Below are 23,999 nucleotides of genomic sequence, written 5' to 3' on the forward strand. Positions count from 1 at the left end.
CAGTAGTTTGAAGATTCTCCAGCCTCGGTCAACGAAAAGGTCATTCCTTGACCTCACTCCCTGTTTTATTTCTGGTGGGTTTACTTCAAGACACCGCACCTGTGTCTTGTCAACTCTTCTTCCTTCTCTGTGGTTTGCTTGCTCCTCTGTTATTAGTTTCACCGGTCTCTCATTACTCTGTGTACGTATATATAGTCCTGTCTTATCCTTTGTCACTTTGTCTGTCCAGTTAATGTGGAAGTATCTGTTGTGCTCTCCTGCTATTCTCTGTGTTCCTTTGCTTCTTCTGTTTCTCAGCGTCCTTTGGTTTTTGGATTACTTTGCTGCTTGTGCTGCAGTTACCATGAATCCAACAAAAGATAGACTGGACCTTTGGTTTGACTTTAGCTAATGGACTTCCTGCGATGTCGGTGCAGTGCCTGTTGTTCTGCGTTATTCAAATATTCATTAAAGCCCCCCCGCTACACTGATGTCCTCTGAACATCTGATGGAGTTTTCAAACACAATATTTACAGTAGCGTGGAAAGCTAGGAGCGTGGGAACCTTGGGTTGAGCTATTTCAACCATGAAGACCTTCCTCACTGGACGTGGCCATGCACTAAAGAAAAAGGTCAAAGAGACAGATCTTGAGCCTTTCAACGTAGAGCAGAGAACGAGGATCCATCCATCACTGAGTCAGAGGCAGGATTAAACCAGGCTGCAAGTGGTTTTGTTTGCACTCTCCATAATTGCCCCGTGTGTGAATTTCCATAGGCATATCAGTGGGGGAGCTGTGAAGTAGTGGCTAGAGATGCAGCTTGAGACCAGTGGGTCCTATGTTCACTTCCCCCCATGTCCATGCCTGAGGCACCTTGAGCTGCACAAGTGACTGCTCTGTCCTCCATGGAGGTATACACCACTCAGTGAGTGAACGACTGGATGGGTCAAATGCAGGAAAAAATAAAAAATTCCCATGCGGGATCAATAAGGGAATAATAATTATTAATTATTAATTAATTGTATAGTCCCCACCCATACATTGAAGTAGCTGGGCCCCTGGGCTGAGCTTTCACATAAACCCAGCCCCCTCTTCTTCTCACTTTACACTTCAGTCTGATATTCAGTCAGTCAGTGGCAAGACAACATGGAGGTCAGACCTTTCTGCATCGCACTGTGTGAGTACTGGCTCCTTTCCAGATTACAACTTAATGAATACAGACTTTATTTACAATTAAAAAGCTCATGCATGTGTAAATCTTTTAACATCATTTAGTGAGTGAACTTACATGTAGCACTTTTAACTTAAGTATTATTCTTCACCAGCTACGACATTTAATAGTAAACATGCTGAACATCGTGATCAGCTGTAGGAGACGACAAAACTTTTTTTGATTCATCTATTTTCTTTGCATCTTCAGTGACTGTGATGATCCTGCTGTGTGCACAGGATCAGGAAGTTGGTGAGTAGATGTTTTGTTGGGCAGTTGTAGAAAAGAGCCAAAATATCTTGAGATTGGTGTGTTTAATCATCACGGGAGTTCCTCTATTACTTTTCTACTTTTAAATGTTGTAGACATCGTCCAGCAGTTCACAGGAGTAAATGTCTAAACTGAATTTCTCTGTTTTTCTTTGTCTCAGATGCAGCTTTTCTTCGTATCTCTCCAAACAAATTGCAGTTCTTTGAATATGAGTCGGTCACTTTATACTGTGAGGGAGTCTTTTACTGTGATGTTGGACATAAAGTAATGAGAGGGAAGCCCTCGTGTTGCACCACTAATGACAGAACATCAAGAGGACCTAACTGCACCATTAAAAACGTTTATAATGGTGATACTGGAAAGTACTGGTGTGAAGAAGGAGGAGAGAGAAGAAACATCATCAACATCAATGTCACTTGTATGTTTGCAGTGAGGCAGTGATATTTTGTGATTATCTCAACGTGATTTCAAGATAAATTAAATATGATCGTGTTCTTCAGCTGGTTCTGTGATCCTGGAGAGTCCTGCTCGTCCTGTGATGGAGGGAGAAGATGTGACTCTGAGCTGCAGAACCAAAATATCTTCCTCCAACATCACAACTGATTTCTATCAAGATGGAGTCCACAAGTGGAGAAGCTCCACAGGAAAAATGAGACTCAAAACAGTCTCCATGCTTGATCAAGGATTCTACAAATGTCACATCTCTGGAGTTGGAGAATCACCACAGAGCTGGCTGTATGTTGGAGGTGAGACACTTCAATTTTATGATAAGTTGAATAAAGTGCATACATGTGATCTTAGTTCCTGTTACTGTGTTTTGTTTTAGTTTTTCTGTCTTCAACTACATCATATTTTCACGAGGAGATGGATCTAACCTCCTCCTGCAAGTGTAATGGTAAGAGGACTTAATCTGAACAACACTGTCTAATTGTTAAATAACGAAGAAATAATTTGGTCACTGTCTTGTTGGATGAAAGGCCTGTTGAGAGATAAATGGATTGCTCTTTGTTTCTTTCACTTCTATTTAGTCACAACCACTTTCTGACTCATAATGTTTTTTTCTCTCTTCAGAAACTCCCACAGAACATCGTCCCTCCTCAGATCACGGCTGTCACTTTTACCCCATCCTAAGGACCGTGTTCACCATCATCATGGTGGCGCTGCTGCTGCTGTTGCTCGGATGTCTTCACTGTGTGATAGTCAGAGCTATAAAACATGACTCATCTCCAACAGAAGAGAGAGCTTTCTGTTATATTAAAGAAAAAGATGGCCTGGACGACAACCAACAGAAGAATAAAAGCTAGCTTAGTCGCTGAGATGGTGGAGTTAATATTTCATCATACCTACTCTCACATTTCATCTAAAGTTAAGTCTGCTGCTATCAAGCCGCTTTCTATGCTTCTAGACACAGGGTTAGATGCTGTAACTGGATCAGGAAATGAGCGTCTTGCTGAGAAACTTGTCTAACGTGTCTGTAAATGTGGTTTTTAAACGTTTCACACTGGCCATAAATCTGACACATGGTGTTTAAAATATGCACAGCGCTTCTGTTAATTGATGCTGGATTGTAGAAACATGTTAGGTCTGACAGTGTGTCAGTACCATTTGGTGTCTTCTGCTGTTTGAAATTTGTAAAATCAAAGGAAAAATAAACTTATAAATGCATTTACATGATGGTCTTTAATGTGGTGTTTTTTTATTTTCATCTCAATGTCATTTTTAGAGTATTTAAAAAAAAATATATATTAACCTGAATGGTGCACAGGAGATGAGTGAGTAAGGCAGAAGTGAGGTAAAGACAAATGTTAAAAGAAGGGATGTAAGACAAAATGAAAATCATGATATTATTAATCAATTCAACCCTTTTATTTCAGACTAAGCTTTTATGGATGAGTCTAGACTGAAGACGGAAGTCTGACAAGTCTCCATTACTGCAGAGACACTTATGAACACGTTATTATATTTATGCAAAGCGTTTCAGTTTTTACACACTCTTGGCTAGAAATCTTTTGATTTATAAACTGCTGGGGTGTAACGAAATTATTTCCATACATGTAATATATACAGGAAATGGAGGCCTGTCCAGCAATCTTGACTGGAATCTTGACCAGCAAGGTATACAAGAAAGTACACTCATAAAATTAAATTAGTTGTGACAACAGGAGAAATAACCTATGTGGGCAGCTCTATTCTCTATATTCACCAAAAAGTCTGGGATCAAAATCTTCGCCTTCCCAACCGTATGTTTGTGCATGTTTATATTTCTCTTGTTTAACATTACTCTGAACACCATTGTTTATGTCGTTGCTTAGCTGCTTTTTTTGAAAACAGGTTTTTTAAACTCCTTCAAGCCTTCTTAATCACTTGTCTTTTTAGCTCTTACTCCAAACATCTTTATTTCACTAAAGTTCATATAGTACTTGGGTACATGTCTTTCTTCAACACAAGTTGTCTGTGTTACTTGTGCAAACAACTTAGTAAAAGTCATAATGTCATTTAATTTGTCTTATTCACAACAGTGTAATTTGAAACTAGAGAAGCTACTCTTTCCATTGGCATAAAGCATCACATAACTGGAGCTAAACACCTCGCCTCAGCCAACAGAGAAAACACCAAAACTTTGACTTGCAAAGTCAACATGGCAGAATTCTTCTTATGATATACAGTAAATGAAAAAAAAACTATCAACTAATATTGTTTTTATTACCGTTTGTGTCCATTTGAGCTGATTCTCCATCAATTCTGCAACACATGGTGACTTGCCTGACAGAATCTGGGGCCTGTGCCTTAATTTCATACATGGTCCTCTGCCTCCGTCTAGTGGTCTGTTGGTGGTACTATAGATAGTACATGCATCTTGTATAAAATGAGATGAATCTGATCTTTGTAGGTGCCCCTGTCCTGTCAATCTCTTCCCCTTCTCTGGAAAGTAAATTTAAGAGGTTGCCCTGCTGAAGAACCCTTCGTATCAACCAATATTTACACCTTAGCAGTTAAGGTGCCAGTTTCTAATGCAGGACTTGTTAAGGGTCCTCTCTGAAGTCTGGACCTCGACTGAGTCAAAAGATGTTGATTTACAAGTCTGTGGAATTTCCCACTCTTTTTTTCTGATCTAATTAGTCTTGAATTGAAAGACCATCAACAGAATCTCTGGGACGAAAAAGGACAGATGAGAGGAGTTACCTCTCCTATTTCATATGGACATAATCTTGAAACCTTAATGTTATACTGTTATACTCCATAACATTTTAAATTTGAGATTCATTTATTCTTCCTTTTCAGAGATACACATATGCCCTTCTCTCCCCCTCTCACCAGAGTGACCAGAGGAGTTAATCCAGATAAGGGTCGTAAATTGCTCACCTCCCAGAGCAAAATTCTGATATGTTCTCCTCTGTATAAGTCAAAGCTTGATACAGTGTCTATCGAAATTGTAATTATCTGGTAACTCATATATTTTTTTTCAGGAAGTACATAGGATCACAATAAGGTGATTTTGTTCCTTGTACGATAAAGTTTAGACGATCTAGCCCAAATTTAAATAATTTGCCACAGTAAAGATGGATGAACAGTGCCCTCAATCCTTAAAAACATTTTTTCTTTCTTTTAAACCATTGTTAGAATTAAAGTGTGGTGAATGTTCTTATACTAATAGTAGCTGTAACTAATGAAACTGTTATCACAACCTTTCCTTTATTAGCAAAATATCTCATATAAGGAAGAACCTGATGTTATTAACTTACTGATGCTTGTAAGTTATTTGATTTTGTAACATTCATGATAACATTCAGACATGTCATGTTGTAATATTGTAATGTTGAATATTGCTGCATCGGCAAAAACATTACTAACAAACCATGGTGAATGATTAAATTAGCTAATATAAAGTAGGTTAAGAAGATCAGGTAACAGGATATTTCAATTCAATTCAATTTTCTTCATATAGTGTCAATAACATTACAAATCGTCTCAAGACGCTTTACAAAACCCGGCCTGAAACCCCCAGAGCAAGCCTGAAGGCGACGGTGGCAAGGAAACACTCCCTTTTAACAGGAAGAAACCTTGAGCAGAACCCAGCTCACATGGAGGGACCCATCTGCCTAAGGCAAGCCGGGTACAGACAGAAGAAAGAGAGAAGAGAACAGCAAGATAAACATACATCTGTCATAGATACACATATCTGACTAAAGCGTACATGTGGAATCTTATGATAAAAACTGATGATGTTACATGACAGTTTGAAAATGTAAGAGGAATCACAGGCAGGTTGGAGAATTGTTCATTCAAGTCGGAGTGGATAACTGCAGGATTCCATGAAGACTGGGCAGGCTGATGAGACCACGACAACAGATGTAGTATAGAGCTCCACAGGACACACACAACTCCAGGCCAGAGACACTCACAAGAAGATGGAGGAGGGGAGGGGAGGGGAGGGGAGGGGAGGAGAGGGACACACAGCAGTGAACATTCTATACAGTAATAGCACAGAATAGCATGACTAGTAGTAGATAGGAAATTAGAGGGCACGAGCTCTGTGCCAGAGAAAATAAAGTGGAGAATGAGAGAGAGGAGAGAGAAGAAAGAAGGAGGACATGTGTTTGGCACATCGTCCCCCAGCAGCCTAGGCCTATAGCAGCATAAACTAAGGGATGGTTTAGTCCAGCCCTAACTATAAGCTTGATCAAAAAGGGAAGTCTTAAGCCTGACATTAAAAGTAGAGAGGGTGTCTGCCTCCCGAACCCAAACTGAGAGCTGGTTCCACAGGAGAGGAGCCTGATAGCTGAAAGCTCTACCTCCCATTCTACTTTTTGAAATTCTAGGAACCACAAGTAGGCCTGCACTTTCAGATCAAAGTGATCTGTTGGGATGATAAGGTACAATGAGGTCTTTAAGATATGATGGAGCTAGGCCTTTAAGGGCCTTGGATGTAAGGAGGAGGATTTTAAATTCTATTCTAGATTTTAAAGGGAGCCAATGAGGAGAAACTAAAACTGGAGTAATATGATCTCTCTTGATAATTCCTGTCAATGCTCTTGCTGCGGCATTTTGAATCAATTGGAGGCTTTTTAAAGAGCTATTTGGACAGCCAGACAGTAATGGATTACAGTAAACCAGTCTGGACGACACAAATGCATGAACTAAGTTTTCAGCATCACTTTGAGACAGGATGTTCCTAATTTTGACAATATTAGGCAGGTGAAAGAAGGCAGTCCTGGTTACTTGCTTTATGTGTGAATTAAAGGACATATCCTTGTCACCCATCCTTTTCACAGTAGTACTGGAGGCCAAGGTAATGCCATCCAAAGAAACCGCGTGATTAGAAAATGAATCTCTGAGATGCTTAGGACCAAATACAATAACTTCTGTTTTGTCTGAGTTTAAGAGTAGGAAATTACAGGCCATCCAAGCCTTTATGTCTTTAAGGCATGCTTGGAGTTTAACCAGCTGATTAGTTTCATCTGGTTTCATGGATAAATAAAGCTGGGTGTCGTCTGATAGATAGATAGATAAATAGGTTTTATTTGTCACATGCACAGTTATACATAGTACAATGCACAGTTAAATGTATTGTTGTACCTGCAGCCAGTAGTAAAAAAAAAATATATATACATATATAAGTACTACCTACAGTAAACAGTAGTTTGCACTCAAGGTAAGCAATATAAGTGTAATGTACACCTATAGATAATTAAAATATAAAAAAAATAAAAAAATAAAAAAAATAAAAATAATAATATAGACTGAATAGAAATATAGACTGGTAAAGCAGCTACATGAATAAAGTGCAGTGATATTTAAGTCCAGTTAAGGCTCAGAGTTGACGGATGGCATGGGGATAAAAACTCTTCTTCAGCCTCTCAGTCCTGACAGGTCCTGTGAGATGGTCACTCCCAGGTATCTGAAAGTGTCCACTCTTTCCACCTCAGAGCCACAGATAATAAGTGGAAATGAGGAACGCTTCACGAATTTGCGTGTCATCCTTGCACAGGGGCCATGCTAATCTTCTCTGTATCGTTCAAATTTTAGTATATATTCTACCGAAGTAACACTGCATAGCAATGAAAGTTTATGTCATGTTTTCTAATAATCTTGCCTAATGGCAACATGTATAACGTGAAGAGTATTGGTCCTAGCACAGAACCCTGAGGAACTCCGCAACTTACTTTTGCACAAGTAGAAGAATCATTGTTGACATGCACAAACTGGAATCTGTCAGACAGATAGGATTCAAACTAGTCTAATGCAGTTCCTTTAATCTTGATCTCACTTTCATGTCTCTGTAGTAAAATATTATGATCAATAGTGTCAAATGCAGCACTAAGATCTAGCAGAATAAGTATAGAGACAAGTCCACTGTCTGAAGCCATGAGGAGCTCATTGGTAACTTTAACCAGAGCTGTTTCTGTACTATGATGAACTCTAAAACCTGACTGAAACTCCTCAAACAGACCATTCCTGTTTAAATGGTCACACAACTGATTAGCAACAACTTTTTCTAGAATTTTGGAAATAAAAGGAAGGTTGGAAATTGGTCTATAGTTGGCTTAAACATCCAGATCTAGAGTGGCTTTCTTGAGTAAGGGCTTAATTACAGCAAACTTAAAAGACTGAGGCACATATCCTGTTAATAAAGATAAATCTATCTGGTTCAATATGGAGGTGTTAATTAATAGAAAAACTTCTTTGAGCAATTTAGTTGGGATTGGAATCTAGAAGACAAGTTGATGGTTTAGATGCTGCAAGTGTTGAAGAGAGCTCAAGAAGATCTACTAGGGAGAAGGATTCCAGATATTGATAAGGTCTTACAGAAGTTTCTAATGCCACTGTACTTACATCTTTAACAGCTGTTGGAAGGATGCCTTGAATGTTTTCTCTAATGCCAACAATTATATTAGTAAAGAAGCTCATGAAGTCATTACTACTAAGGGCTAAAGGAATAGATGGCTCAACAGAGCTGTGGCTCTTTGTCAGCCTGGCTACAGTACTGAAAAGAAATCTGGGGTTGTTCTTGTTTTCTTCTATTAATGATGAATAATATGCTGTTCTAATACTACTGAGAGCTTTTTTATAAGTTGTTAAACTATCTTTCCAGGCTATGCGAGCTTCTTCAGAATTAGCGGAATGCCAAATTCTTTCTAGCTTTCGGACTGCCTGTTTTAAACAGCGCAACTGTGAATTATACCATGAAGCTAGCCTCCTCCGATTCATCGCCTTCTTTTTCAGAGGAGCAACTAAGTTTAGAGTTGAACTAAGCAATGCTGCAGTGCCATCGACAAAATAATCTATTAGTGCAGGAGTTAAATTGTGGTTACTGTCGTCCACATCATTGGCACATGGCACTGAGGTAAATAAAGAAGGAATTAACTCCTTTTATCTAGTTACAGCATCATCAGATAAACATCTACTGTAATGAAATGTCTTTTCAGTTCCTGTGTTATCCATTATTGTAAATTCAAAAGTTATGAGGAAATGATCAGACAAAAGAGGGTTATGAGTAAATACTGTTAAACCTTCAGTTTCTATGTCAGGACAAGATCTAAGTTGTGATTAAAACAGTGAGTTGATCCATTTACATTTTGAGAAAAGTCAATTGGATCTAATAATGATGTAAATGAGGAGCTAAGGCTGTCCACTGACAACATCAACATGGATGTTAAAGTCACCTACTATACTCAGCTAATTCAGCTAAAAACTCAGAGTAAGGAGCAGGTGGGTGATACACCACAACAAAAATAATTGTTTTTTGTGTTTTCCAGTCTGGGTGAGCAAGACTAAGAGTGAGACTTTCAAATGAATTAAAGCTCTCCTTAGGTCTAGGATTAATAGATAAATCAGAGTGGAAGATTGCTGCCACTCCTCCTCCTCTACCTGTGCTTCTAGGAATATGATAATTGCTATGACTGGGTGGAGTAGACTCATTTAAACTAACATATTCATCATCCTGCAGCCATGTTTCAGTCAAACTAAATAGATCAATCTGATGATCAGTTGTCAAATCATTCACTAAAAGAGATTTGGATGAGAGAGATCTGACATTTAAAAGACCACATTTAATTTTCCTATTCTTCTGTTCTACCAATGAACTGGTACTGATTTGTATAAGGTTAAAATGAGTAACTCCTCTTTTGTTGTTTTTTGGTTTAAATAATCTGGGAGCAGACAGAACATCTATGGAGTTTATAGAGTTCTTGGTGTGAGACAATCCTAGAGAAGTGGCAGAGAAGTGTGTAAGACTACAACTCCGCCTCCTGGTCTGAACTCGGGGTTGTCATGGTTTTGGGGGGTTAATAAAATCGGCCATATTCCTAGAGATGAGAGCAGCACCCGCTAAAGTGGGGTGGATGCCATCTCGCCTAATCAGACCAGGCTTTCCCCAGAAAGTGTGCTAATTGTCAATGAAGGCCACATCGTTTGCCGGACACCACCTAGATAACCAGCGATAGAATGACGACATGCGACTAAACATGTCATCATTAGTCAGATTGACTGATGTTATTGTTCTTTAGAGAAAGAACTATAGGCATTGCCCTTCTCTTTCCGTATTTGGAAACCCGCACCGGGAAATGACATATAAAACTAGCTGGACGTCTCTTAGTTCCCCTCTCAGTTCCACTTGTGTCTCTTTCTATTTGATACACACATATGTACATATATCCTATTAGTACCTCATTTATTCATAGTTCATTCATTCACACTTGAGAAGTTGTCTGGGACGAATTAATGGTAAAAATTGTGTTAAGAATTAATTTATTCATTTCATTTAGTTATTAAATATATTTAATCGAGACTAATAAATTGACTTAAATCGTGTTCTTCCTACGAGAAAAAGGAGGCAGTGCCCTAACGAGACATTTAAAAGGTATAACAAACCCTACACCTTACTCTGGACACCATTAAACGGCACTGTTGTAGGTTGATGCCTGTTGCAGCAGCTACTGAATGTGTGCATATTTTTGTGTTTCTTTCATCACTTTTTGTTTTTTGTCTTTGACTCTTTGTCAGAAATATAGTGCAGGAATGGTTTCCGTGTGCCTTAAAACTTTATTTTACGTTTACTGCTACTTTAGTTACTTTTTGTAACAGAGTGTTACGCACAAGGTGGCATGGTCATTGTTTACACACATGACCAGCTGTTAGCACTATGTAAACCTGTACTGCCTCCTGGAGATACGGAGGAGGGCTGGAAAGAAAGTGAAGGCAAGGAAGAGGAGATATAAGCCTGCCGTTCCCGCGATTATCATGGGGAACATGCGCTCTCTCGCAAACAAGACAGTTGAACTGGCGGCGCCGTTCAAGACCCAGAGGGAATTCTGGGAGTGCAGCTTATTTGGTTTTATGTGACATGGCGGCACTCGCACATCCCGGACCACAGCGTTTCAATACCTGGCTTAGTGATTGTGCAGGCAGACAGAGACATGACTGCTAATGGTAAGAAGAGGGGATGAGCAGTGGTGCAATCTCAGACACATCTGTGTGAAGGTGCATATGTGTATATCTGAGTAGCCCAATGTGGAACTGCTGGCTGTAGGGTTGCGTCCCTATTATTTGCCAAGATACTTCATGTCCACCATTGTGATCACCATCAACATCCCCCCATCAGCTGAGGCCGTAGTTGCTGCTGATGTCATCAACACCGCCATCTCTTCTCTGCAGATGCAGCAGCCAGACACCTTTATTGTGATGAATGGGGACATTAAAGGTGCAGTAGGCAGGATTGTGAAGATACAGGACTTAGCCAAAAAATTTGAACATCGACAACTTCTCAGTCCCTCCCTCCTTTCCGCTAAAGCCCAAAACGGTCTCCCAAGTCCCTCCCCCCACAAGGTAGAGCTATGAAATGCGTGTGCATGAGCAGTGACTTACACTCTGTTAGATACACCCCTGGTCTTGATTGGTGCATCTGAATATGGAGTGTTGGATGTCTTGTAAATCGCGCTACAGGCTCTAGGTGGGGCCAGAGGAGCCGAATTTTTTTTAAAATGACCTGCTGCACCTTTAATCATGTCACCGTTGACAGAACTTCACCCAGTATGTGGATTGCCACACCTGTGACAACAAAACTCTGGACCTGCTGTATCCAGATGCACTCAATGCATACAATACCACTGCCTTTCCTGCCCTAGGCAGGACAACTTTGTCGTGTTCACTCCAAAGTATGTCCCTCTTGTTCAATGGCAGTCTGTGTCCAGAAAAACTGTAAGGAGGTGGACACAGAAGGCTGAGGAGGCCCTGCAGGACTGCTTTGAGTACACTGACTGGGAGGGACTCTGCCAGTCTCATGGAGAGGACATCAGCGGCATGATTGACTGCATCACAGAATACATCAAATTCTGTGAGAATACTATAAAGCCCTAACAGACTGCTCATTGTTTCTCCAAGAACAAGCAGTGGATCACTAGCGATCTGAAGAGTCTTCCAAGAGACAAGGAAGAGCTAAGGAGGGTACAGCACCAACGGCTGAGGGAGTGTAAAGACTACAGGAGGCAGCTGGAGGCCAAACTTCAGCAGAAGAACATTAGTAGTTTTTTGTTATATATTACGTACAGATCCTCTCATTTAATGTTTTTTCTTTATTTTCATGTCTATTTACATTGTAGATTCTCACTGAATACATCACAACTATGAATGAACACATATGGAATTATGTAGGAAACAAAAAAGTGTGAAATAACTCCATATATGATTCATATTTCAGAGTCCTCAAAGTAACCAACCCTTTGCTTTGTTGACAGCGCTGCAAACGCTTGGACTTCTCTTAATGAGCTACATGATGTAGTCACCTGAATTGGTTTTCACGTTACAGGTGTGCCTTGTCAGGGTTCATTTGTGCCTTCTTAATGGGGTTGGGACCATCAGTTGTGCTGTACAGAAGTCAGGTTTGACAACTGTTAGAATTCATATTATGGCAAGAACCAGTCAGCTAAGTAAAGAGCAGAGGTGGACAAAGTACACACCTTCATTACTTGAGTAAAAGTACAGATACTCCTGGTCAAATATTACTCCAATACAAGTAAAAGTAGCTTAGTCAAAATATTACTTAAGTAAAGTACTAAAGTATTTGCTTGAAAAAATACTTAAGTAAAAGTATTTAAAAAGTATCTCAGGAAATACAGGAAAGGAAAGTAGCTTTATTGTCATTATACAATCCACTCTACAATCCACAGCCTCACTCTTTCTCTTGCAGACAGCTTCTCTCTCTCTCTCTCTCTCTCTCTCTCTCTCTCTCAGCAATTTAACAAACATTAAGCTAGCTTACGTCAGTAGCTACTTTCCATACCGCGACGTGCTCTTTCAGGTTGGAAGACGAGTTATTGTAGGCTGTGATATAATTTGTTCGCGGTAAGCATAACAAACATTGAAACTGAAATGAATCAGTTTTTGTGGCAAAAATCTCAAACATGGGTCTGAGATAAGGCCGCGGGTGCTCGGTGGGAGTTTCTCCAGGTGTTTCTTCAGTTTCTTCCTGCATTGTATGGATTGTATATGGCATGACGTAGTACAGGTACGGCAATACGACTAAGACAAACCATATGCGAATCAGCAGTTTATTTTGTCAGAATTTTGAAAAAAATAAGATAAAATAAAAAATGTAGTGGAGTAAAAAGTACAATATATGTCCTTCAAATGTAGTGGAGTGAAAGTAAAAGTATCCCCCAAACATAAAACTCAAGTAAAGTACAGATACTCAAAAACTGTTCTTAAGTACAGTACTCAAGTAAATTTACTTCGTTACTGTCCACCACTGGTAAAGAGAAACAACAGTCCATCATTACTTTAAGAACTGAAGGTCAGTCAGTCAGACTTTGAATGTGCAGTTGCAAAAACCATCAAGTGCTACAATGAAACTGGCCCACATGAGGACCAGCCCAGAATGGGATGACCAAGAGTCACCTCTGCTGCTGAGGATAAGTTCATCAGAGTCACCAGCCTCAGAAATCGCAAGTTAACAGCACCTCAGATTAGAGCCCAGATCAATGTCACACAGAGTTCTAGTAGCAGACACATCTCTACATCAACTGTTCAGAGGAGACTGTGCCAATCAGGCCTTTATGGTCAAATAGCTGCTAGAAAACCACGACTAAGGAAAAGCAACAAGCAGAAGAGATTTGTTTGGGTCAAGAAACACAAGGAATGGACATTAGACCAGTGGAAATCTGTGCTTTGGTCTGAGTACAAATTTGAGATTTTTGGTTCCAACCGCCGTGTCTTTGTGCGACGGATGAACGGATGGTCTCTACATGCATGGTTCCAACCGTGAAGCATGGAGGAGGAGGTGTGATGGTGTAGGGATGCTTTGCTGGTGACACTGTTGGGGATTTATTCAAAATTTAGGCACACTGAACATGCATTGGTTCCCACAGCATCCTGCAGCGGCATGCTATCCTATCCAGTTTGCGTTCCAGTTTGATGCCTTCAGTGAGAATCTGCAATGTAAATAATCATGAAAATAAAGAAAAAACTATCTATCTATCTCATTCGACAAAAGGTTGAATTGTGTGTACATTACCTCCTGTAGTGGGAATCAGTCGTATTTTGTTGCCAGATTCCCTTTCAAGAGGTAAAAACTCAATGTGGGTACTTTGATTTTATCCAAATGGAGAGTCGGTCTGGTTCTAGTTTTATTAGAACCCTTGTAGAATATGTGTGCTTTGTGGTATTTCTATTAAATCTGGGTAAACTCAGTTTTAGTCAAGTCCACTATCTAATCGAGAAGACATAATACATTTTGACTTTTTAGGCAAGTTTCACCTCCAGCACTCTAGGGACTCATTGGCACAAATTCTAAAGTACAGCTGAGACTGAAAGGAAAGTCATCTTAAAAACAGTGCATACATTTAACCACTAAGTATATGTTAGAATGCTAATAAACCACAAACCAATGTAGAACAGGAAACTTCAGATTGTATTGAGCGCTCTTTGGCTGTTTCGCTCTGCCTTCGCACCCCCCACTGCTGTTTAGGCCAATTCCACCACTTCTGCTTCTCAGAAATCTGCCACACAGGAAAAGACCGCTTCTCATTTTACGTTTCAGTCTGATGTTCAGTCAGTCAGGGGCAAGACAACATGGAGGTCAGAGCTTTCTGCATCGCACTGTGTGAGTACTGGCTCCTTTCCAGATTAAAACTTAACGATAAAGACTTTATTTACAATTAAAACATGACTGTGAACATGAAAATGAATGTTTGAATGTTATTTAGTAAGTGAACTTAAATTTAACTCTTTTAACTTAAGTATTATTATTCACCAGCTACAACATTTAATAGTAAATATGCTGAACGTCGTGAGCAGCAGTAGATGACAAAACTTTTATTGATTGGTCTATTTTCTTTGCGTCTTCAGTGACTGTGATGATCCTGTTGTGTTTACAGGATCAGGAAGTTGGTGAGTAGATGTTTTGTTGGGCAGTTGTAGAAAAGATGCAAAAATATATTGAGATTGGTGTCTTTAATCATCACAGGAGTTCTTCTATTACTTTTCTACTTTGAAATGTTGTAGACGTCGTCCAGCAGTTTGCAGGAGTAAGTGTCTAAACTGAATTTCTCTGTTTTTCTTTGTCTCAGATGCAGCTTTTCTTCGTATCTCTCCAAACAGACTGCAGTTCTTTGAATATGAGTGGGTCACTTTTTACTGTCAGGGAGTCTTTTACTGTGATATTGAAGATAAGTCGGTTGGGAAGAAGCCCTCGTGTTGCACCACTAATAACAGAACATCAAGAGGACCTAACTGCACCATTAAAACTCTTTATCGAGATGATTCTGGAAAGTATTGGTGTGAGGAAGGAGGAGAGAACGGAAACATCATCAACATCAATGTCACTTGTATGTTGTCCCCAGTGAGGCAGTGATATTTTGTGATTATGTCAATGTGATTTCAAGATAAATATGATCATGTTCTTCAGCTGGTTCTGTGATCCTGGAGAGTCCTGCTCGTCCTGTGATGGAGGGAGAAGATGTGACACTGAGCTGCAGAACCAAAATATCTTCCTCCAACATCACAGCTGATTTCTATAAAGATGGAGTCCACAATTGGACAAGCTCCACGGGAAATCTGAGCATCAAAACAGTCTCCATGCTTGATGAAGGACTCTACAAATGTCACATCTCTGGAGTTGGAGAATCACCACAGAGCTGGCTGTCTGTTGAACGTGAGACATGTAGGTTTTTTTCAAAATAAGATTCATTAAGTATCGATCATGTATGTGTTTACACTCTCAAACAATTTCCATCTCCTTAAGTTTCAGCTTTTCCTACCATTGATACAGAAGATCACAAAGACTCTAATCCTGCCTCCTCTTCCTCCGCAAGTACACCATGGATCATCATCTCCGTCTTGTTGATGCTTCTCTTGTTGGTTGTTGGACTACTTCATCTACTTCATCTAATCTACTTTGGCAGATTTCCCTGTGGCAGAGGTGAAGAACATAACTTGAACTTTACTCAGTACGATTCTTCCATGTACACAAAAGTCACGGAGGAGTTCCTCAGGATTCTGTACTAGGGCCAAAGCTTACAATTTAAATGCTTCTGTTGTATAATAATAACCGCACAACTTTCCAAATAAAATGAACTTCCCTCTTGTGTAACTCCCACCACCATGTTCAAAATATCTTCTTTTTTTCAGATATTTGTTCACAGTCACTGGCAGTGCCTAATTCAGACTCATCAGAGCATCAGAGATGTAGGTTTAACATTAAGAAATAAAACATTTAGCAGAAATAATATTATATATATATATTTATTGTTTTGTTTTCCAGTCTCTGTACAGGCCAGTGCAGCTGAAGCAAGCCCAGCAATGTATGCCACTGTAACAAAGAACAGGAAGATGAAAGGTATTTCCTCTAACCTAATATTATTTTGGCCCAGACCACAGTTAGCATGCTACTCAGCATGTTAACTCAGCATGCTCACAAACGACGTTTGTCGTTACAGTGCTGGTGTTAACTTTAGCATCCTGCATAATCAAATCCACGTGGTGTGTAGCTCAGCTTAGCATAAATACCAACGACTGCAAGCTAATAAAGAGATGTTGTGGATTTAAAAACTTGCAGAACCAATCCTGTAAAAGAGATATTAAGTTGATATGTTTCAGCTATGATTGTTTCTCTCTGTCAGGTGAAAATGGAGATTTGTCTGTTTACTACGCTTTGGGCCAGAGTGGCGCTCCACAGCTGGGTCAGAAATAAAATTATTCATAACATTGTTAATCCCAATATCTGTGAATGATTATTGTTCTAATTAATTAAAACACAGTAGTAGGGAATATTTCATTTGTCTTCAAAGCAGCAGAGTCCAGTGTTCCATCACCAACCCTAGACCTCGTTGACAATGACATCTACTGTCCTACAATTCAGGATGTAAGTCAAATACAGTCTTTTATCTCCTCGTTGCTACACAGTTGTCTTTCTTTGAGCACGGTCTTGCTGTCCACTCATAGTTGCTGAAAGAAAAGTCTAAAAGCAACTCAACAATCTTGAGCCATCGAGCTCCTCTAATTAGGATTAGCCTGTCTCGAAACACTGACTCTAGTATTATATATATGTAAACCGCTGAGATAGTGTCATTTAAGTGGTCGAGGAGTTCAGAATTTTTTCTGGTAGAGGGGTAAGGGTTGAGATTTGCTTTGTAAATTTATTTTTCCAACGACTTCTTTTTTTTCTATACAGTAGTCCCTCGCTATAACGCGGTTCACCTTTCATGGCCTCGCAGTTTCGTGGATTTTTTTAGTGCAATTTTGCATGCTTTTTTTTTTTTTTTTTTTTAACAGCGCATTGTTTTCTGCGTCCTGATTGGCTAAGGGACTGTAGACCATTGTCAATCAATCTCCTCCGTACGGTGTCTCTTGTACAGTACAGAATGTGTTCAGCTTGCCAAATTTACATCTACAGTATCTTTGATCGCTGGCAGTGTGAGTGAAGTGCGGTATGTTTGCAAGTTATTGAGAAAAGTGTATAAAGTGTGTAGTGAGGGGTTTTGCAACCTTAAAACATTTATGATCATTGTAAAAAATAAAGCTGACTACTTCGCGGATTTCGCCTATCGCGGGTTATTTTTAGAACCTAACTCCCGCGATAAACAAGGGACTACTGTAATCTACAACTTCCCTGATATTTGTCTTCTATATCCTGTCTGTTACAGGTTGCTGAACGCTGACTAAAAGGAGGAGCTTCATGATTTTCATGAAAACCAGGAAGTGACCCAGTTAGGGCCAGTATTGCTCTTGTTATTGTACAAGCTAAAAAAGAAAAAAGAAAAGTTAACATTCTTTTGACTTCAGGTCTGTTTGCTGTGTATCAAATTTAAAATAGTTTCTGTGCAAAAACAAACATGTGGAGTTTGACATCGTGTGCGCTTTAACCAACACATCAGAGAAGTTTCGGTTGATTTTCGTCAGGCAGTTTAATGAACTTGTTCCATCAGCTTTGTCTGTTCACACAGTTGCTCACCAGATGAGCACTGCTGCTGCTTCTAAACGGGCCGTGGTTAGCTGCGTATCTGATGTTGTTGCATTGCTTTTTTTAAGTTTGTGGTCAGCAATGAGACGAGAGTTTCTTGTGTTTCACCAATGAGAATAAAAGTCATGTCCTACACGTCAGAGCTTCTGTTTGAGTTTGTTCTGTGGTACAAAATGTCAGCGTTTTCTGACGTATCTCACGATAATTATAACTACAGCAGAACGTTCCTCGGTTTTATGAGTAAAATTCATGCACGTCCTCATAAAATAACCTGTGACTCCTGTAGACTCATGTCAGCTGTTTAGGAGTCTGATGGCAGAGTGGAAGAAGGACTTCTTCAGTCTCTAGGCCCTACATTTCACACTCCTGTACCTCCAGCCTGAGGGTAGAAGTGTGAACAGTCTGTGCTGGGGGTGGGTTGGGTCTTTCGTGATGGAGGCAGCTCTCCTCTGCTCACTATCGCTATCTGAGTGATTCTCTGTTTAAGAACCCACAGTGGCATCTGAGTACGCCACATTGGCACCCAACGTGCTTCAACAGGAAGACAAAGACAAGACATGATGGAGCCGCAGCAACCTCGAACTACGCTCGCGCAAATGCTGGCAGAGGTGGCTGCAACGAACCGGGACCAGGCTGTGCTCAGCAGGCAACAGCTGGCAGCACTCCAGTGCCAGGCAGAGAGACAAACCCTGCTGCTGGAGGTGATGGTGAGGGGCAGGGGCAGCTTCACCAGCCCCCTCGCTCGCCGGTCTCACGCTCCATAAGGTGTCAGCACAGGATGACCCTCAAACGTTCCTGGAGATGTTTGAGGCGATGGCATGCGGCCGGCCTGGGACGGAGTGGGCCGTGCAACTGCTTCCCCTATTGTCAGGGGACGCACAAACTGTGGCGCTCGGCCTGCCTGCCCCCTCCCGAGGACAGTATGGAGAAGTCCGCAGGGCGATCTTCGATCGACTATGTTTCTTCGCAGAAGACCATCTCCACAGGTTCAGGGGGACCAAGCTTGGACCCGCCGATTGGCCATTCGTCTTCGTCTAGCAGCTGAAGGACGTGGTGACCAGGTGGTTGCAGCGTTGGGATTCCGCTGGCGAGGGGCAGCTGCTGGACAAGATTGTCTTGGAGCAGTTCGTGGAAGGGCTCCCAGCTGCCAACTCGGACTGGGTGCGCTGCCACCGCCCGGCGGACCTAGCTGTTGCCATCACCCTGGTGGAGGACCATCTGGCCGTCCTCTCCCGGGGCCGGACACATGAGGGGCGGCCAGCCTCTCCCACCTGTCCCACGCCGGCACCCCGCAGAAGACCCGCACCAGGTCGCCTGCAAATCACACCTGCTCAACCCTCCCCTCTCCCCCGCACTAATCCTCCTTCTCCCTCCTTTCCACCCCAGGTTCCAGCCGCTACAGGTGCTGCTCTCGACTCACAGAGAGTTCCTCAGGTGGCAGGGCAGGAGTGCTGGAGGTGTGGACAACCCAGACACTTCCACCGTAGGTGCCCGCTCATGGAGATCGGTCAAGTGATTCTGTTGTCGGCCCTCCAGCACCCTCCCCCTGGTCCACGAAGGACGTACAATGTTCCGGTAAGGATTCAGGGGGGTACACATCAGGCGATGGTGGACTCAGGCTGCATGCAGTCTGTAGTACACCAGAATCTGATCCAACCTGGGGCTTTGATAAAGGCAGGATGGGTGGATATAAGATGTGTGCATGGGGATATTCACAGATACCCTGTAGTATCAGTGGAAATTCGGTTTAAGGGTAAAAAGGCTTTACCAATCATTACCACTGATTGAGGTCCCGTTTGAATGTATTCGGATGGACCTCATCGGGAGCGCACGTGGTTATTGCTTTGTGTTAGTTCTTGTGGATTACGCAACGTGGTATCCAGAGGCAGTGCTGCTGCGCACCATCTCTGCAAAGAGTGTCGCGCAGGCACTGTTTCAAGTTATCTCCCAAGTTGGGATCCCGAAAGAGATCCTGACTGACCAAGGCACCTCATTTAGGTCACGAACACTTAGAGAACTATATGGATTATTGGGCATCAAGTCAATTTGAACCAGTGTTTACCATCCTCAAACTGACGGTCTTGTTGAATGCCTGAATAAGACCTTGAAGTCCATGATCCGTAAGTTTGTTCACGATGATAGTTGCAATTGGGATAAGTGGCTAGATCCTCTGTTGTTTGCAGTGCGCGAGGTACCCCAGGCCTCCACGGGATTTTCTCCCTTTGAACTGCTGTTTGGCAGGAAACCACGCGGGGTTTTGGACCTGGTTAAAGAAAGCTGGGAGGAAGGTCCAAGCCTCAGTAAAAACGAAGTTCAATACGTCCTGGACCTGAGAGCAAAACTCCACACAGTAGGACAGTTATCACGTGAGAATTTGCTCCGGGCCCAGGAATGTCAGCAGCGGCTCTATAACAGAGGATCTAGGTTAAGACAGTTTTCACCGGGAGATAAAGTGCTTGTATTGCTCCCATCGTCTAACTCCAAATTACTCGCCATGTGGCAAGGACCCTTTGTGGTCACACGGCGAGTGGGTGACGTTGACTATGAGCTTGTGTGATCTGACTGGGGAGGGGCGACACAGATTTATCACCTCAACCTCTTTAAAGCTTGGAGAGAGACTGAGTCTGTTTCTCTGGTGATGGCAATTACGGAGAGAGATGAGTTGGGGCCTAAGGCACCAAAATCAACCAATCCTGCCTCGCTCCTTTGCGAAAGCCATCTCTCACCGTCCCAGAGAGCAGACATAGTCAGGTTACAGCAGCATTACACTGATGTGTTCTGCCCCCTGCCAGGACGCACAAGCCTTATTCAACACCATATTGAGACTCACCCGTGCGTGACGGTGCATTCACGGCCCTATTGGTTACCTGAGCACAAGAGAAAAGTGGTTCAGGCCGAATCGAAAGCTATGTTGGAGATGGGTGTAATAGAAGAGTCCAACAGTGCCTGGTGTAGCCCCATAGTTCTTGTAGTCAAGAAAGATGGGATTGACCAAAGGCTACTGGCAGATTCCCTTGTCTCCAGAGTCTAGGCAGAAAACGGCCTTCTCCACTCCGTTTGTACCAATTTGTTACACTTCCGTTCGGATTGTTCGGGGCCCCAGCTACATTTTAGCGCCTCATGGACCGAGTGCTGCATCCACATGCTGCATATGCTGCCGCCTACCTGGATGACGTTATCATCCATAGTAACACCTGGGTGGAGCATGTGCAGCAGGTGGCTGTGGTGCTCAAGTCACTGAGGCGGGTGGGGCTCACGGACAACCCGAAGAAGTGTGCAGTTGGACGGAGGGAGGTACGGTATCTGGGGTACCACTTGGGCGGCGGGCAGGTGCGTCCACAATTAGATAAGACAGCAGCGGCAGTTCTGTCCCAGCAGGTACGGGGCGTCGACCACCCAGTTCTCTACATCAGCCAGAAGCTGTCTGAAAGGGAGGCTAGGTACAGCACAGTGGAGAGGGAGAGCCTGGCCATAGGGGCATAGGTTAGGTCGGACAGCTCCCCGGCCTAAGTCAGGCGGTGGAGGTGTGTGGGGGGGGCGTGGTGCATCAGCTGCAGGAGAGAGGTGTGGAGAGGGCTCAGGAGAGCAGCCCCAGGTGAGAGTGATTAGCACACCTGCATCCCGTTGAGCTAATCACTCTGTCCTTTTAATACAGTAGCGTGTTGGACCTAGAGGAGAGACCAGACACAACCGAGTGAGACACACACATGGCTGTCGGCAGTGAGAAAGCATCGGTACTCCTGCGAATGACACAGAAGGATGTGTGTATGTGTTGTGATTTAAAATAGAGAAACTAAACGTCATCGCTGGGCCATGGCTGTCTCCAACCAGCGCCCTGAATTACACTCAATTTACAGGCTATTTACCAGAGAAATGAAGCTGGTTTTCGATCACCCGGTCAGAGGCAGAGAGGCTGAGGGGCAGCCACTGGATCTGAGACAGGGTGACCAACCAGTGGCCCAGTTCACCGTCACCTTCCACATTCTGGCGGAGGAGTGTGGGTGGGATGATGGTGCTCTTTGGGCCATTTTTCGGAGAAGCCTGAGTGACCAATTAAGAGACGAGCTGGCGGTAAGGGACAATTCCACCTCCCTGGAGGATCTTATTCGCTAGCCATCAGTTTAGATAATTGGCTTAGGGTAAGGCGCAGGGAAAAATCCAGCAACTGATTGCAACTCCTCGACCCTGCTCCTCACCCCCAACTGGACAAAGGGCTGCCATTCGCTGCCACTGACTCCATGGAACCCGACTGCCAGCCTCAACCCACAGCGATGGGATCACCAGGGGAACCAAAGCAGCTAGGGCGCACCCGCTTGACTCCGGCGGATCGGCAGCAACGCCTAAGACAAGGTCTTTGTATGTATTGTGGCAACAGGGGGCACATAATGGTCAAGTGCCCGGAACTTCAGCACTCCGGAAACTCTTCCCCACGCCAGAGAATCCCGGTGGTCCGGTCCATGGCTACTTCGGCCAGAACTGGCTCCCGCACTTACCACAAAGGTATGTTGCTCCGGCCCCATCTTGCCATTCCAGTCCGTGTGCTGGTGGACAGTGGGGCCGACGAAAGTTTAATTGATTCGGGCCTGGTTCATGCAACATAATCTACCTCTGCGGGAATTAGACTCGCCCAAGGAGGTTTTAGCCATAGATGGCCAACAACTGACATTGATCGCACACAAAACAGAACCTCTGAAACTGTTGCTATCTGGTAATCATCAAGAACATATTGAACTTTATGTTATCTCCTCTCCTGTAACCCAGGTGGTGGTGGAGTTACACTGGCTGAAGACTCATAACCCTCATGTGGACTGGGGAACGTCGATGATACGGAGGTGGAGTCACTACTGCCACGGCCACTGCCTCCAGTCAGAAATCCCCGGTCCAGACTCCAGGAACCCCACCACACCGGAACAGATTAGCTTGGCCAACGTACCCCAGGAATATGTGTTTTTGTCTATTTAGATGATATTTTGGTGGTCTCCCGCAACCCCAGGGAGCATATCGAACACGTCTGGGAGGTGCTCCAGCGGTTGCTGGAGAACAGACTGTTTGTGAAGGCTGAGAAGTGTGAATTTCATGTCACCAAAATGACCTTCTTGGAGTATGTTATTGAGAAGGGGCAGCTTCACCCAGACCCAGTGAAGGTTAAGGCAGTGGCAGAGTGGCCTACACCCGAGTCTAGTAGTCGGCGATTCATTAAGGTAGCTGCCCCCCTTACTCAGCTAACCTCTGTTAAGTTTGGATGCCCAGTTAGCTTTCGATCGTTTGAAGAAAATGTTCATGCCACCTGCCACCCTGGTGCTCATTGGTTAATCTCTTTGGTCCGACAACAATTCTGGTGGCCCTCCATGTCTGCAGATATTAGAGTTTGTCCGCAACAAAGCCTCACATTGCCCCCCAGCCGGCATGTACATTGCCCCTCATGCACAGCAGTTGACTTTGTCATGGGTCTTCCTCCATCTGACGGGAACACAGAGAACCGGCCTACGATGGTCAGTATAGCTAAGGCTGTGCATCTGATTCCCCTTCCTAAACTCCCATCAGCCTTAGAAACCACTAATCTGTTAGTACAACATGTGTTCTGCCTCCACAGCATCCCTGAGGACATTGTGTCTGACCGGGGTCCGCAGTTCTCCTCTCAAGTTTGGCAGGCTTTTTGTCAGTCCTTGGGCACCACCTGCAGTCTCATCTCCAGTGATCATCCCCAGTCCAACAGACAGGCAGAACGAGCATATCAGGATATGGAGACTTCACTGCGCTGCGTGGCATCACATCTCCCAGCTTCCTGGTCCACTCACCTGCCATGGGTTGAATACGCCCACAACTCCCTGGTCAGCTCTGCCACAGATTTGTCCCCTTTCATGGTCACCCATGGGTTACCCCCGCTGTTCCCGAGCCAGGAGGCTGAAGTGGCAGTGCCGTCAGTCCAGGCTCAGTTCCGCCCAGCCTGACAAGTTTGGTGGGAGGCCCGGTCCGCTCTGGAACGCACCACTGCGGGATCATCGCATAGCCAACAGACACCGTGTTCCAGCCCCAGAGTACCAAGTGGGACAGCAGGTCTGGTTGTCGGCCCATGATCTTCCCCTCCA

The 23,999-nt window shown here is 43.2% G+C and overlaps 1 protein-coding gene across 1 annotated transcript; it reads left to right on the forward strand.

Moving 5' to 3' along the window:
* Positions 1-1,323: 1,323 nt before the first annotated feature.
* Positions 1,324-16,470, forward strand: LOC311492453 (high affinity immunoglobulin gamma Fc receptor I-like; the record flags this gene model as incomplete). The annotated part of the gene is made up of 6 exons (XM_084550742.1): positions 1,324-1,345; positions 1,398-1,439; positions 1,618-1,875; positions 1,958-2,203; positions 15,358-15,603; positions 15,694-16,470. The coding sequence occupies 6 exons, from the start codon at positions 1,324-1,326 to the stop codon at positions 15,954-15,956; spliced, it is 1,077 nt and encodes a 358-aa protein (XP_084406868.1). The 3' UTR covers positions 15,957-16,470.
* Between the last annotated feature and the right edge of the window lie 7,529 nt (positions 16,471-23,999).

Source organism: Chelon labrosus (genome assembly GCF_963514085.1).
Source record: "Chelon labrosus genome assembly, chromosome: 1".
Lineage (NCBI taxonomy): Eukaryota > Metazoa > Chordata > Actinopteri > Mugiliformes > Mugilidae > Chelon > Chelon labrosus.